Source organism: Hyperolius riggenbachi, chromosome 3, assembly GCF_040937935.1.
Source record: "Hyperolius riggenbachi isolate aHypRig1 chromosome 3, aHypRig1.pri, whole genome shotgun sequence".
Taxonomy (NCBI): domain Eukaryota; kingdom Metazoa; phylum Chordata; class Amphibia; order Anura; family Hyperoliidae; genus Hyperolius; species Hyperolius riggenbachi.
The window spans coordinates 17,537,986-17,555,336 of NC_090648.1; the positions used below are offsets into that span (position 1 = coordinate 17,537,986).

Below are 17,351 nucleotides of genomic sequence, written 5' to 3' on the forward strand. Positions count from 1 at the left end.
TTCTGTCTATTCTAAACATGCAGGAGAAATCGTTAACACACTCTAATCTGCTGAACAATACAACACTTCCAGTAGCGAATCTTCGGAAAGGCTAGGATTCGCTCTGTGATGCTTAAAGCAGGTATGTAGCTGACAAAAATGACCTTAAAGAGGAACTCTAGTGAAAATAATGTAATAAAAAAGTGCTTCACTTTTACAATAATTATGTATAAATGATTTAGTCAGTGTTTGCCCGTTGTAAAATCTTTCCTCTCCCTGATTTACATTCTGACTTTTATCACATGGTGACATTTTTACTGCTGGCACGTGATGTCAGTGGAAGGAGGTGCTACTTGCTTTTTTGGCAGATGGAAACAGCTGGTATTTCCCACACTGCAACAAGGCTCCAACACTGTGATGTCAGCACCATGGTCCTGACATCACACTGTGGGAGGGGTTTCACCACAATATCAGCCATACAGCGCCCCCTGATGATCTAATAGAGAAAAGGAAAAGATTTCTCATGGGAAAGGGGGTATCAGCTACTGGTTGGGATGAAGTTCAATTCCTTTATTGTAAATGCAGTATAAATAATTATAATACTAATTATAATTATACAGAAAATTATTAAAAGTAACAATTATAGACAGTAGCCCCAGGTAAAATAAAAGGGAAGAACAATAATAAAAACAAATACTTAGAGATGTTGGTAGAAAATATCCTTGTCCGCCTGCGTGAGCTCCTTCGTTGTGTTCTCGCGGCCGGGCCGCGCATGAGCATTACACCCAGACTGGCGAAGATAGCGGAGTTTCTAATGGAGGATCCAGGAGGCGAACAGCATGGGAGCCATCGGCCTGGAGGAGGCCAGTGAGGGAATCATCGGCCTAGAGGAGGAAAGCGAGGGAGTCATCGGCCTGGAGGAGGTCAGCGAGGGAGTCATCGCCCTGGAGGAGGACAGCGTGGGAGCCATCGGCCTGGAGGGGGCTGGAGAAGGCCAGCGTGGGAGCCATCGGTTTAAAGGTCGCTGGAGGAGGCCAGTGAGGGAGTCATCGGCCTGGAGGAGGCCAACGTGGGAGCCATCGGCCTGGAGGAGGCTGGCTAAGGAGTCATCGGGCTGGAGGAGGCCAGTGTGGGAGCCATCGGCCTGGAGGGGGCTGGAGGCCAGTGTGGGAGCCATCGGCCTGGAGGGGGCTGGAGGACAACCTGGGAGCCATCGGCCTGGAGGGGGCTAGAGGACAACGTGGGAGCCATCGGCCTGGAGGGGGCTGAAGGAGGACAACGTGGGAGCCATTGGCCTGGAGGAGGACAACGTAGGAGCCATCGGCCTGGAGGGGGCTGGAGGAGGACAACATGGGAGCCATCGGCCTGGAGGAGGACAACGTGGGAGCCATCGGCCTGGAGGAGGACAACGTGAGAGCCATCGGCCTGGAGGAGGACAACGTGGGAGCCATCGGGCTGGAGGAGGACAACGTGGGAGCCATCGGGCTGGAGGGGGCTGGTGGAGGACAACGTGGGAGCCATCGGCCTGGAGGAGGACAACGTGGGAGCCATCGGGCTAGAGGGGGATGAAGGAAGACAACGTGGGAGCCATCGGCCTGGTGGAGGACAACGTGGGAGCCATCGGGCTGAAGGGGGCTGGAGGAGGACAACGTGGGAGCCATCGGCCTAGAGGGGGCTGGAGGAGGACAGCGAGGGAGCCATTGGCCTGGAGGGGCTGAAGGAAGCCTCAGGTATGTATAAACTTTAATATCCTGTCATCTCAGGTACACTTTGAGGGCTCGTTCACACTAAGGGCGTTTTTGCCCTTTTTTCGCCGCGTCAGTTTTTTGAAAACCGGACTAAAAACGGTTACACAATGCTTTGCTATGGTGTAGTTCACATTAGGGCGTTCCATTCACTGTCAGGGCCGAAAAGCGGTACTTGGGCCATTTTTAAGGCAATTTGCCTCAATGGAAGGTATAGAAAAAACACAAAATGCTCACAAAATCGCTTTGTGCAGCGATTGCCTTCGTGTTTTCACAAATAAATACATTGTATTCATTCTTTTCCGGATCAAAGAGTTCACTTCCTGACTTGCGTCAGGAAGTTAATTAGAAAACCGCTCGGGAAAAACACTTAGAAAACCGCTTAGCACAAAAATGAATCGCCTACCCAAGCGCTGGGAATCAGAAAAAAAAGATTCGTCAAAAAACGCCCAACGCTAACGGTCATGCGAACGGAACGCAATGTGAACAAGGCCTGAGACTGTTCCAGAAACAATACCTTTCCTGTGGAAGTGTGTGGCTGGAAATTCCTAGAATATACTAGCAGGTCACTTAGTATAAAATATTAAACATTATTTTAGTAGAGGTATCTTCCTCCAATATGTCCTTTAACCACTTGAGGACCCACCCTTTACCCCCCCTTAAGGACCAGCGCTGTTTGTTGTGATCTGTGCTGGGTGGGCTCTGCAGCCCCCAGCACAGATCAGGGTGCACGCAGAGCGATCAGATCGCCCCCCTTTTTTCCCCCCTATGGGGATGATGTGCAGGGGGGGTCTGATCGCTCCTGCGTGCAGGCTAGTTGCGGGGGGGGGGGGCACCTCAAAGCCCCCCTCCGCGGCGACATTCACCCCCCTCCCTCTCCTACCTCTCCCCCCCGGTGATCCGGGCTGCACAGGACGCTATCCGTCCTGTGCAGCCAGTGACAGGACGTCCCCTGTCACATGGCGGCGATCCCCGGCCGCTGATTGGCCGGGGATCGCCGATCTGCCTTACGGCGCTGCTGCGCAGCAGCGCCGTACAATGTAAACAAAGCGGATTATTTCCGCTTGTGTTTACATTTAGCCTGCGAGCCGCCATCGGCGGCCCGCAGGCTATTCACGGAGCCCCCCGCCGTGAATTGACAGGAAGCAGCCGCTCGCGCAAGCGGCTGCTTCCTGATTAATCAGCCTGCAGCTGGCGACGCAATACTGTGTCGCTGGTCCTGCAGCTGCCACTTTGCCGACGCACGGTATAAGCGTGCGGTCGGCAAGTGGTTAAATATGTTATGGATTAAGTATAGAATTAGTGGATGGAAAAACTGAGAGGCACCATACATTTGCTCCGGGTGTACATGAAAAATGGGTGTCCAAAAATAGGCAATAGTAGAATATGGGTAAATTTACCATTATTCTCAGGCCTGGATTTACCTCAGAGGAACCTATAGGCACAGATGTCCTGGCACCTTAGACTTACTTTGCCCTCTAGGAATCGACAAACCCCCACTGAACCGCATTGCAAGTGTGCTGGCTGTCTCAGCTGTCACTTCTCCCTTACTTCCCTTGCCCATCATAGGTAGCTACAGATGTCTCTTAGTATTAGCTAGCCAGGCGTACCCTCAACATTAAGTAGGTAGAGTTGCCCCCAAGTATTAGGTAGCTAGAGGTGCCCCGGACTGAAGGGAGGTCTCGTCAGTTGAATGCCGAGAGCAGGTTGAGTAATCATTATTATTTACTATCTCATCAGGACTCTGGATAGGGAAGGAGGGAGGGAGGTGCTTGGGGAGGGGAGTGAGACGCCTTTCTATCATCAGGTGCCTGTAGGCATGTGCCTACGGTGCCTTATGGTAAATCCGGCCCTGGATATTGTACTCTTGCAGTGCTAATGAAAATACGAAAATAGATACTGATAATTTAATACAGCTGACTATTCTCACATTGAACCCTCCCTCTACCAATGCCTAACCTTAACCACTCCCCCGGATGCCTAATTGTAAAAACCCCATGTCTAACCCTAACCTTCCCCACAATCTCTTCCTTTAACCAACCTCCCTGAAGCCTAATCTTAACTGCTTGCCGACTGCGTCACGCCGATGGGGGTGGCCGCGGCGGCAGCCCCAGGACCGCCTAATGCCGATTGGCGTAAAGTCCTTGGGGCTCGCAGTGCAGGAGATCGGGCGCAGGCTGCGCTCGCATCTCCTATTCGGGGGGCGGAACTTCGCCCCTCCTTCAGTCTCAGAGCGGCAATCGCCGATCAGGAGACTGTTAGATGGCGGAATCACCGTCTAATTACATTGTACAGGGCTGCGATCGGCAGCAGCGCTGTACTGGGGACAGCCATGTGACACGGCTGTCCCCCTGGGACACTGGAGAGCGATCGGCTCTCATAGGCAAAAGCCTATGACAGCCGATCGCAATGATTGGCCGGCTGTGGGGAGGGAGGGGAAATATTTAAAGTAACAGGGATTTTTATTAAAAAAAAAATAATAAAAATATTTATATAAACATGGGGGGAGTGATCAGACCCCACCAACAGAGAGCTCTGTTGGTGGAGAGAAAAGGGGGGAGGGGGGGAATCACTTGTGTGCTGTTTTGTGTGGCCCTGCAGCTTGGCCTTAAAGCGGCAGTGGCCTATTTTACTAAAAATGGCCTGGTCACTAGGGGGGTTTAGCACTGCGGTCCTCAAGAGGTTAAACACCATCCACCCACCCCCCACCTTACCTTAACCCCCCCCCCCACTCTGGGGACGGTTATGGTTATGCCATGGCACTATCGATTAAGGTTGGGTCAATCTGGGACAAAAGAAGTCTCAGGTTCCCTATTTATCTGAGGATTCCTTAAGCCCCCTTAAGGCATCTCGGCCCTCGCTGTCTCCCAGGGTGGCTTCTTTTCCGGTCTAGACGGTCTGGTAGCTGTGCTGAGTCACTCCCTGTCGCACATTTGCGGCCTTGCTTGGCACACAGATTTGTCGCGTTCCCGTTGCTGGGAGCAACTCCAGGCAACGAAAGCACTGCGAGGGCACACGTGTGCTTGGGCCACACATGCATGACGAAACACAACTCGAAACACAACTCGTCCAGGCTACTGGGCCATCCAGAGGGGTACAAGGAGACGGCGCAGGACCATGCAGCCTCAAGGGGGCTTATTGAAGCCCCAGGTAAGTATAGTACTGAGTTTTCATGTCAGGAACTTCTTTAGGCGTGGAGAAGTGGTTAAGGTTAGACATTGGTAGAGGGAGGGTTCAGTGTGTGAATAGGGGTTTGGTTCAGCTGTAATGGTGACTATGGGGGGAATTTTGGCACCTGCAAAATATTGGGCGCTGTGGCCACTCAGAATGCAAAGTAGGGCTACAAGTAGCATGCACAAGAGCCACTATTTATCAGGTGCCCAAATTCCCCCCCCCCCCCAGCTGCTATTTATATAGCGGCGCACAAACTTTTGTCGATCGTGCGCGCCAAAATTAGCCATTTCCTTGCACAACATTTAAAGGTAATGTGAGGTGATTTAAAAAAATCTACTTGCCTGGTGTTTCCTCCAGCCCCTTGCACCAGCTCAGCTTCCCGCTGGTGGCCGGGGTCCCCTCCAGTGCAAGATGCCGTCCTCACCAGGTCGGCATCTGCTGTGCCTGCGCGAGCCGCAGGACTACCTGCGCAGTATACTCCAAATGACGTCCGTGCCACTCCGAGTGTCTCCCGCGCAGGCGTAGTAGATGCTGACCTGGTGAGGTCGGCATCTAACATTGGAGGGGACCCCGGGCCACCGTCGGGAAGCATTTTTTTTTTTTATCACCTCGGACATTACCTTTATTCACATTGGGAATTATTGATGTAATGTACTTCTATGAGGAATAGTAATCCACTAACCTGCTTTCCCCTCTGTATAGTAACATGTAATCATATTGGGAATTATGGATGTAATATACTTCTATGAGGAATAGTAATCCACTAACCTGCTTTCCCCTCTGTATAGTAACATGTAATCATATTGGGAATTATGGATGTAATATACTTCTATGAGGAATAGTAATCCACTAACCTGCTTTCCCCTCTGTATAATAACATGTAATCATATTGGGAATTATGGATGTAATATACTTCTATGAGGAATAGTAATCCACTAACCTGCTCTCCCCTCTGTATAATAACATGTAATCATATTGGGAATTATGGATGTAATATACTTCTATGGGGAATAGTAATCCACTAACCTGCTTTCCCCTCTGTATAGTAACATATAATCATATTAGGAATTATGGATGTAATATACTTCTATGGGGAATAGTAATCCACTAACCTGCTTTCCCCTCTGTATAGTAACATGTAATCATATTGGGAATTATGGATGTAATGTACTTCTATGAGGAATAGTAATCCACTAACCTGCTCTCCCCTCTGTATAGTTACATGTAATCATATTGGGAATTATGGATGTAATATATACTTATATGAGGAATAGTAATCCACTAACCTGCTTTCCCCTCTGTATAGTAACATGTAATCATATTGGGAATTATGGATGTAATATATACTTCTATGAGGAATAGTAATCCACTAACCTGCTTTCCCCTCTGTATAGTAACATGTAATCATATTGGGAATTATTGATGTAATATACTTCTATGAGGAATAGTAATCCAATAACCTGCTCTCCCCTCTGTATAGTAACATGTAATCATATTGGGAATTATGGATGTAATATATACTTCTATGAGGAATAGTAATCCACTAACCTGCTTTCCCCTCTGTATAGTAACATGTAATCACATTGGGAATTATGGATGTAATATACTTCTATGAGGAATAGTAATCCACTGACCTGCTTTCCCCTCTGTATAGTAACATGTAATCATATTGGGAATTATGGATGTAATATACTTCTATGAGGAATAGTAATCCACTAACCTGCTTTCCCCTCTGTATAGTAACATGTAATCATATTGGGAATTATGGATGTAATATACTTCTATGAGGAATAGTAATCCACTAACCTGCTTTCCCCTCTGTATAGTAACATGTAATCATATTGGGAATTATGGATGTAATATACTTCTATGAGGAATAGTAATCCACTAACCTGCTTTCCTCTCTGTATAGTAACATGTAATCATATTGGGAATTATGGATGTAATATATACTTCTATGAGGAATAGTAATCCACTAACCTGCTATCCCCTCTGTATAGTAACATGTAATCATATTGGGAATTATGGATGTAATGTACTTCTATGAAGAATAGTAATCCACTGACCTGCTTTCCCCTCTGTATAGTAACATGTAATCATATTGGGAATTATGGATGTAATATACTTCTATGAGGAATTGTAATCCACTAACCTGCTTTCCCCTCTGTATAGTAACATGTAATCATATTGGGAATTATGGATGTAATATACTTCTATGAGGAATAGTAATCCACTAACCTGCTTTCCCCTCTGTATAGTAACATGTAATCATATTGGGAATTATGGATGTAATATACTTCTATGAGGAATAGTAATCCACTAACCTGCTTTCCTCTCTGTATAGTAACATGTAATCATATTGGGAATTATGGATGTAATATATACTTCTATGAGGAATAGTAATCCACTAACCTGCTATCCCCTCTGTATAGTAACATGTAATCATATTGGGAATTATGGATGTAATGTACTTCTATGAAGAATAGTAATCCACTGACCTGCTTTCCCCTCTGTATAGTAACATGTAATCATATTGGTAATTATGGATGTAATATACTTCTATGAGGAATAGTAATCCACTAACCTGCTTTCCCCTCTGTATAGTAACATGTAATCATATTGGGAATTATGGATGTAATATACTTCTATGAGGAATAGTAATCCACTAACCTGCTCTCCCCTCTGTATAGTAACATGTAATCATATTGGGAATTATGGATGTAATATATACTTCTATGAGGAATAGTAATCCGCTAACCTGCTTTCCCCTCTGTATTGTAACATGTAATCATATTGGGAATTATGGATGTAATATATACTTCTATGAGGAATAGTAATCCACTAACCTGCTTTCCCCTCTGTATAGTAACATGTAATCATATTGGGAATTATGGATGTAATATACTTCTATGGGGAATAGTAATCCACTAACCTGCTTTCCTCTCTGTATAGTAACATGTAATCATATTGGGAATTATGGATGTAATATACTTCTATGAGGAATAGTAATCCACTAACCTGCTTTCCCCTCTGTATAGTAACATGTAATCATATTGGGAATTATGGATGTAATATACTTCTATGAGGAATAGTAATCCACTAACCTGCTTTCCCCTCTGTATAGTAACATGTAATCATATTGGGAATTATGGATGTAATATACTTCTATGAGGAATAGTAATCCACTAACCTGCTTTCCCCTCTGTATAGTAACATGTAATCATATTGGGAATTATGGATGTAATGTACTTCTATGAGGAATAGTAATCCACTAACCTGCTTTCCCCTCTGTATAGTAACATGTAATCATATTGGGAATTATGGATGTAATATACTTCTATGAGGAATAGTAATCCACTAACCTGCTTTCCCCTCTGTATAGTAACATGTAATCATATTGGGAATTATGGATGTAATATACTTCTATGAGGAATAGTAATCCACTAACCTGCTTTCCCCTCTGTATAGTAACATGTAATCATATTGGGAATTATGGATGTAATGTACTTCTATGAGGAATAGTAATCCACTAACCTGCTTTCCCCTCTGTATAGTAACATGTAATCATATTGGGAATTATGGATGTAATATACTTCTATGGGGAATAGTAATCCGCTAACCTGCTTTCCCCTCTGTATAGTAACATGTAATCATATTGGGAATGATGCATGTAATATACTTCTATGAGGAATAGTAATCCACTAACCTGCTTTCCCCTCTGTATAGTAACATGTAATCATATTGGGAATTATGGATGTAATATACTTCTATGAGGAATAGTAATCCACTAACCTGCTTTCCCCTCTGTATAGTAACATGTAATCATATTGGGAATTATGGATGTAATATATACTTCTATGGTGAATAGTAATCCACTGACCTGCTTTCCCCTCTGTATAGTAACATGTAATCATATTGGGAATTATGGATGTAATGTACTTCTATGAGGAATAGTAATCCACTAACCTGCTTTCCCCTCTGTATAGTAACATGTAATCATATTGGGAATTATGGATGTAATATACTTCTATGAGGAATAGTAATCCACTAACCTGCTCTCCCCTCTGTATAGTAACATGTAATCATATTGGGAATTATGGATGTAATATACTTCTATGAGGAATAGTAATCCACTAACCTGCTCTCCCCTCTGTATAGTAACATGTAATCATATTGGGAATTATGGATGTAATATACTTCTATGAGGAATAGTAATCCACTAACCTGCTTTCCCCTCTGTATAGTAACATGTAATCATATTGGGATTTATGGATGTAATATACTTCTATGAGGAATAGTAATCCACTGACCTGCTTTCCCCTCTGTATAGTAACATGTAATCATATTGGGAATTATGGATGTAATATACTTCTATGAGGAATAGTAATCCAATAACCTGCTCTCCCCTCTGTATAGTAACATGTAATCATATTGGGAATTATGGATGTAATATACTTCTATGAGGAATAGTAATCCACTAACCTGCTTTCCCCTCTGTATAGTAACATGTAATCATATTGGGAATTATGGATGTAATATACTTCTATGAGGAATAGTAATCCACTAACCTGCTTTCCCCTCTGTATAGTAACATGTAATCATATTGGGAATTATGGATGTAATATATACTTCTATGGTGAATAGTAATCCACTGACCTGCTTTCCCCTCTGTATAGTAACATGTAATCATATTGGGAATTATGGATGTAATGTACTTCTATGAGGAATAGTAATCCACTAACCTGCTTTCCCCTCTGTATAGTAACATGTAATCATATTGGGAATTATGGATGTAATATACTTCTATGAGGAATAGTAATCCACTAACCTGCTCTCCCCTCTGTATAGTAACATGTAATCATATTGGGAATTATGGATGTAATATACTTCTATGAGGAATAGTAATCCACTAACCTGCTCTCCCCTCTGTATAGTAACATGTAATCATATTGGGAATTATGGATGTAATATACTTCTATGAGGAATAGTAATCCACTAACCTGCTTTCCCCTCTGTATAGTAACATGTAATCATATTGGGATTTATGGATGTAATATACTTCTATGAGGAATAGTAATCCACTGACCTGCTTTCCCCTCTGTATAGTAACATGTAATCATATAGGGAATTATGGATGAAATATACTTCTATGGGGAATAGTAATCCACTAACCTGCTCTCCCCTCTGTATAGTAACATGTAATCCTATTGGGAATTATGGATGTAATATACTTCTATGAGGAATAGTAATCCACTAACCTGCTCTCCCCCCTGTATAGTAACATGTAATCATATTGGGAATTATGGATGTAATATACTTCTATGAGGAATAGTAATCCACTAACCTGCTTTCCCCTCTGTATAGTAACATGTAATCATATTGGGAATTATTGATGTAATATATACTTCTATGAGGAATTGTAATCCACTAACCTGCTCTCCCCCCTGTATAGTAACATGTAATCATATTGGGAATTATGGATGTAATATACTTCTATGGGGAATAGTGATCCACTAACCTGCTTTCCCCTCTGTATAGTAACATGTAATCATATTGGGAATTATGGATGTAATATACTTCTATGGGGAATAGTAATCCACTAACCTGCTTTCCCCTCTGTATAGTAACATGTAATCATATTGGGAATTATGGATGTAATATACTTCTATGAGGAATAGTAATCCACTAACCTGCTTTCCCCTCTGTATAGTAACATGTAATCATATTGGGAATTTTTATGGATGTAATATATACTTCTATGGGGAATTGTAATCCACTGACCTGCTTTCCCCTCTGTATAGTAACATGTAATCATATTGGGAATTATGGATGTAATATTCTTCTATGAGGAATAGTAATCCACTGACCTGCTTTCCCCTCTGTATAGTAACATGTAATCATATTGGGAATTATGGATGTAATATACTTCTATGAGGAATAGTAATCCAATAACCTGCTTTCCCCTCTGTATAGTAACATGTAATCATATTGGGAATTATGGATGTAATATACTTCTATGGGGAATAGTAATCCACTAACCTGCTCTCCCCTCTGTATAATAACATGTAATCATATTGGGAATTATGGATGTAATATACTTCTATGAGGAATAGTAATCCACTAACCTGCTTTCCCCTCTGTATAGTAACATGTAATCATATTGGGAATTATGGATGTAATGTACTTCTATGAGGAATAGTAATCCACTAACCTGCTTTCCCCTCTGTATAGTAACATGTAATCATATTGGGAATTATGGATGTAATATACTTCTATGAGGAATAGTAATCCACTGACCTGCTTTCCCCTCTGTATAGTAACATGTAATCATATTGGGAATTATAGATGTAATATATACTTCTATGAGGAATAGTAATCCACTAACCTGCTTTCCCCTCTGTATAGTAACATGTAATCATATTGGGAATTATGGATGTAATATACTTCTATGGGGAATAGTAATCCACTAACCTGCTCTCCCCTCTGTATAGTAACATGTAATCATATTGGGAATTATGGATGTAATATACTTCTATGGGGAATAGTAATCCACTAACCTGCTTTCCCCTCTGTATAGTAACATGTAATCATATTGGGAATTATGGATGTAATGTACTTCTATGAGGAATAGTAATCCACTAACCTGCTCTCCCCTCTGTATAGTAACATGTAATCATATTGGGAATTATGGATGTAATATACTTCTATGAGGAATAGTAATCCACTGACCTGCTTTCCCCTCTGTATAGTAACATGTAATCATATTGGGAATTATAGATGTAATATATACTTCTATGAGGAATAGTAATCCACTAACCTGCTCTCCCCTCTGTATAGTAACATGTAATCATATTGGGAATTATTATGGATGTAATGTACTTCTATGAGGAATAGTAATCCACTAACCTGCTCTCCCCTCTGTATAGTAACATGTAATCATATTGGGAATTATGGATGTAATGTACTTCTATGAGGAATAGTAATCCACTAACCTGCTTTCCCCTCTGTATAGTAACATGTAATCATATTGGGAATTATGGATGTAATGTACTTCTATGGGGAATAGTAATCCACTAACCTGCTCTCCCCTCTGTATAGTAACATGTAATCATATTGGGAATTATGGATGTAATATACTTCTATGAGGAATAGTAATCCACTAACCTGCTTTCCCCTCTGTATAGTAACATGTAATCATATTGGGAATTATGGATGTAATATACTTCTATGAGGAATAGTAATCCAGTAACCTGCTTTCCCCTCTGTATAGTAACATGTAATCATATTGGGAATTATGGATGTAATATTCTTCTATGGGGAATAGTAATCCACTAACCTGCTTTCCCCTCTGTATAGTAACATGTAATCATATTGGGAATTATGGATGTAATATACTTCTATGAGGAATAGTAATCCACTAACCTGCTCTCCCCTCTGTATAGTAACATGTAATCATATAGGGAATTATGGATGTAATATACTTCTATGAGGAATAGTAATCCACTAACCTGCTTTCCCCTCTGTATAGTAACATGTAATCATATTGGGAATTATGGATGTAATGTACTTCTATGAGGAATAGTAATCCACTAACCTGCTTTCCCCCCTGTATAGTAACATGTAATCATATTGGGAATTATGGATGTAATATACTTCTATGGGGAATAGTAATCCACTAACCTGCTTCCCCCTCTGTATAGTAACATGTAATCATATTGGGAATTATGGATGTAATATACTTCTATGAGGAATAGTAATCCACTAACCTGCTTCCCCCTCTGTATAGTAACATGTAATCATATAGGGAATTATGGATGTAATATACTTCTATGAGGAATAGTAATCCACTAACCTGCTCTCCCCTCTGTATAGTAACATGTAATCATATTGGGAATTATGGATGTAATGTACTTCTATGAGGAATAGTAATCCACTAACCTGCTTTCCCCCCTGTATAGTAACATGTAATCATATTGGGAATTATGGATGTAATATTCTTCTATGAGGAATAGTAATCTAATAACCTGCTTCCCCCTCTGTATAGTAACATGTAATCATATTGGGAATTATGGATGTAATATATACTTCTATAAGGAATAGTAATCCACTAACCTGCTTTCCCCTCTGTATAGTAACATGTAATCATATTGGGAATTATGGATGTAATATACTTCTATGGGGAATAGTAATCCACTAACCTGCTTCCCCCTCTGTATAGTAACATGTAATCATATTGGGAATTATGGATGTAATATACTTCTATGAGGAATAGTAATCCACTAACCTGCTCTCCCCTCTGTATAGTAACATGTAATCATATAGGGAATTATGGATGTAATATACTTCTATGAGGAATAGTAATCCACTAACCTGCTTTCCCCTCTGTATAGTAACATGTAATCATATTGGGAATTATGGATGTAATATTCTTCTATGAGGAATAGTAATCTAATAACCTGCTTTCCCCTCTGTATAGTAACATGTAATCATATTGGGAATTATAGATGTAATATATACTTCTATGAGGAATAGTAATCCACTAACCTGCTCTCCCCTCTGTATAGTAACATGTAATCATATTGGGAATTATTATGGATGTAATGTACTTCTATGAGGAATAGTAATCCACTAACCTGCTCTCCCCTCTGTATAGTAACATGTAATCATATTGGGAATTATGGATGTAATGTACTTCTATGAGGAATAGTAATCCACTAACCTGCTTTCCCCTCTGTATAGTAACATGTAATCATATTGGGAATTATGGATGTAATGTACTTCTATGGGGAATAGTAATCCACTAACCTGCTCTCCCCTCTGTATAGTAACATGTAATCATATTGGGAATTATGGATGTAATATACTTCTATGAGGAATAGTAATCCACTAACCTGCTTTCCCCTCTGTATAGTAACATGTAATCATATTGGGAATTATGGATGTAATATACTTCTATGAGGAATAGTAATCCAGTAACCTGCTTTCCCCTCTGTATAGTAACATGTAATCATATTGGGAATTATGGATGTAATATTCTTCTATGGGGAATAGTAATCCACTAACCTGCTTTCCCCTCTGTATAGTAACATGTAATCATATTGGGAATTATGGATGTAATATACTTCTATGAGGAATAGTAATCCACTAACCTGCTCTCCCCTCTGTATAGTAACATGTAATCATATAGGGAATTATGGATGTAATATACTTCTATGAGGAATAGTAATCCACTAACCTGCTTTCCCCTCTGTATAGTAACATGTAATCATATTGGGAATTATGGATGTAATGTACTTCTATGAGGAATAGTAATCCACTAACCTGCTTTCCCCCCTGTATAGTAACATGTAATCATATTGGGAATTATGGATGTAATATACTTCTATGGGGAATAGTAATCCACTAACCTGCTTCCCCCTCTGTATAGTAACATGTAATCATATTGGGAATTATGGATGTAATATACTTCTATGAGGAATAGTAATCCACTAACCTGCTCTCCCCTCTGTATAGTAACATGTAATCATATAGGGAATTATGGATGTAATATACTCCTATGAGGAATAGTAATCCACTAACCTGCTTTCCCCTCTGTATAGTAACATGTAATCATATTGGGAATTATGGATGTAATGTACTTCTATGAGGAATAGTAATCCACTAACCTGCTTTCCCCCCTGTATAGTAACATGTAATCATATTGGGAATTATGGATGTAATATTCTTCTATGAGGAATAGTAATCTAATAACCTGCTTCCCCCTCTGTATAGTAACATGTAATCATATTGGGAATTATGGATGTAATATATACTTCTATAAGGAATAGTAATCCACTAACCTGCTTTCCCCTCTGTATAGTAACATGTAATCATATTGGGAATTATGGATGTAATATACTTCTATGGGGAATAGTAATCCACTAACCTGCTTCCCCCTCTGTATAGTAACATGTAATCATATTGGGAATTATGGATGTAATATACTTCTATGAGGAATAGTAATCCACTAACCTGCTCTCCCCTCTGTATAGTAACATGTAATCATATAGGGAATTATGGATGTAATATACTTCTATGAGGAATAGTAATCCACTAACCTGCTTTCCCCTCTGTATAGTAACATGTAATCATATTGGGAATTATGGATGTAATGTACTTCTATGAGGAATAGTAATCCACTAACCTGCTTTCCCCCCTGTATAGTAACATGTAATCATATTGGGAATTATGGATGTAATATTCTTCTATGAGGAATAGTAATCTAATAACCTGCTTTCCCCTCTGTATAGTAACATGTAATCATATTGGGAATTATGGATGTAATGTACTTCTATGAGGAATAGTAATCCACTAACCTGCTTTCCCCTCTGTATAGTAACATGCAATCATATTGGAAATTATGGATGTAATGTACTTCTATGAGGAATAGTAATCCACTAACCTGCTTTCCCCTCTGTATAGTAACATGTAATCATATTGGGAATTATGGATGTAATGTACTTCTATGAGGAATAGTAATCCAATAACCTGCTTTCCCCTCTGTATAGTAACATGTAATCATATTGGGAATTATGGATGTAATGTACTTCTATGAGGAATAGTAATCCACTAACCTGCTTTCCCCTCTGTATAGTAACATGTAATCATATTGGGAATTATGGATGTAATATATACTTCTATGAGGAATAGTAATCCACTAACCTGCTTTCCCCTCTGTATAGTAACATGTAATCATATTGGGAATTATGGATGTAATGTACTTCTATGAGGAATAGTAATCCACTAACCTGCTTTCCCCTCTGTATAGTAACATGTAATCATATTGGGAATTATGGATGTAATATACTTCTATGAGGAATAGTAATCCACTAACCTGCTCTCCCCTCTGTATAGTAACATGTAATCATATTGGGAATTATGGATGTAATATACTTCTATGTGGAATAGTAATCCACCATCCTGCTTTCCCCTCTGTATAGTAACATGTAATCATATTGGGAATTATGGATGTAATATACTTCTATGGGGAATAGTAATCCAGTAACCTGCTTTCCCCTCTGTATAGTAACATGTAATCATATTGGGAATTATGGATGTAATATACTTCTATGGGGAATAGTAATCCACTAACCTGCTCTCCCCTCTGTATAGTAACATGTAATCATATTGGGAATGATGGATGTAATATTCTTCTATGAGGAATAGTGATCCACTAACCTGCTTTCCCCTCTGTATAGTAACATGCAATCATATTGGGAATTATGGATGTAATGTACTTCTATGAGGAATAGTAATCCACTAACCTGCTTTCCCCTCTGTATAGTAACATGTAATCATATTGGGAATTATGGATGTAATATACTTCTATGAGGAATAGTAATCCACTAACCTGCTTTCCCCTCTGTATAGTAACATGTAATCATATTGGGAATTATGGATGTAATATATACTTCTATGAGGAATAGTAATCCACTAACCTGCTTTCCCCTCTGTATAGTAACATGTAATCATATTGGGAATTATGGATGTAATATACTTCTATGAGGAATAGTAATCCACTAACCTGCTCTCCCTTCTGTATAGTAACATGTAATCATATTGGGAATTATGGATGTAATGTACTTCTATGAGGAATAGTAATCCACTAACCTGCTTTCTCCTCTGTATAGTAACATGTAATCATATTGGGAATTATGGATGTAATGTACTTCTATGAGGAATAGTAATCCACTAACCTGCTTTCCCCTCTGTATAGTAACATGTAATCATATTGGGAATTATGGATGTAATGTACTTCTATGAGGAATAGTAATCCACTAACCTGCTTTCCCCTCTGTATAGTAACATGTAATCATATTGGGAATTATGGATGTAATGTACTTCTATGAGGAATAGTAATCCACTAACCTGCTCTCCCCTCTGTATAGTAACATGTAATCATATTGGGAATTATTGATGTAATATACTTCTACTAGCCGACCCGCGGCGTAGCATACGCCGCATAAGAGGGTAGAGGGCGGAAGGGGGTATTGGGCACAGCGGCGGGGAGGCGGTTTGGACCCCCCTCACCTGGGTCCCCCATGTGCACTCCCCCTCCAGTTTAAGCTCAGCGGGAACCCCCCCTCACCTGGGTCCCTCATGTGCGCTCCCCCTCCTGCTTAAGCACAGTAGCAGCCGCCACTATTAGTAAGAGGCAGTGTGCGGGGATGACGTCACTTCCTGCAATGCCGCACACTGTATTGGTGTAATTTGCCTTTTTAAAACAGAAGGAAATCTGCAATAATTCAGCTATAAGGCCTGGTGCACACCAGAGGAGTTTTTCTGAGTGTTTTGAGTTTTCAAATCTGCTGCTAATGTTATCCTATGTGTCTGTGCACACTGGAGCAAAGCGTTTGGGCACTAGAGGTTTCAAAAGCTCTTCCCAATGTAATGCTATGTTTTTTTTTTTTTACA

At 40.6% G+C, this 17,351-nt stretch overlaps 1 protein-coding gene across 1 annotated transcript in view; it reads left to right on the plus strand.

Moving 5' to 3' along the window:
- Positions 1–1,544: 1,544 nt before the first annotated feature.
- LOC137561834 (E3 ubiquitin-protein ligase TRIM39-like) overlaps positions 1,545–17,351 on the plus strand; it is a 31,200-nt gene continuing 15,393 nt past the window's right edge. Inside the window, exon 1 of the mRNA XM_068273190.1 lies at positions 1,545–1,629. Within this exon, the coding sequence (XP_068129291.1) occupies positions 1,545–1,629 (85 nt within the window). The remainder of the gene's footprint in view (positions 1,630–17,351) is intronic.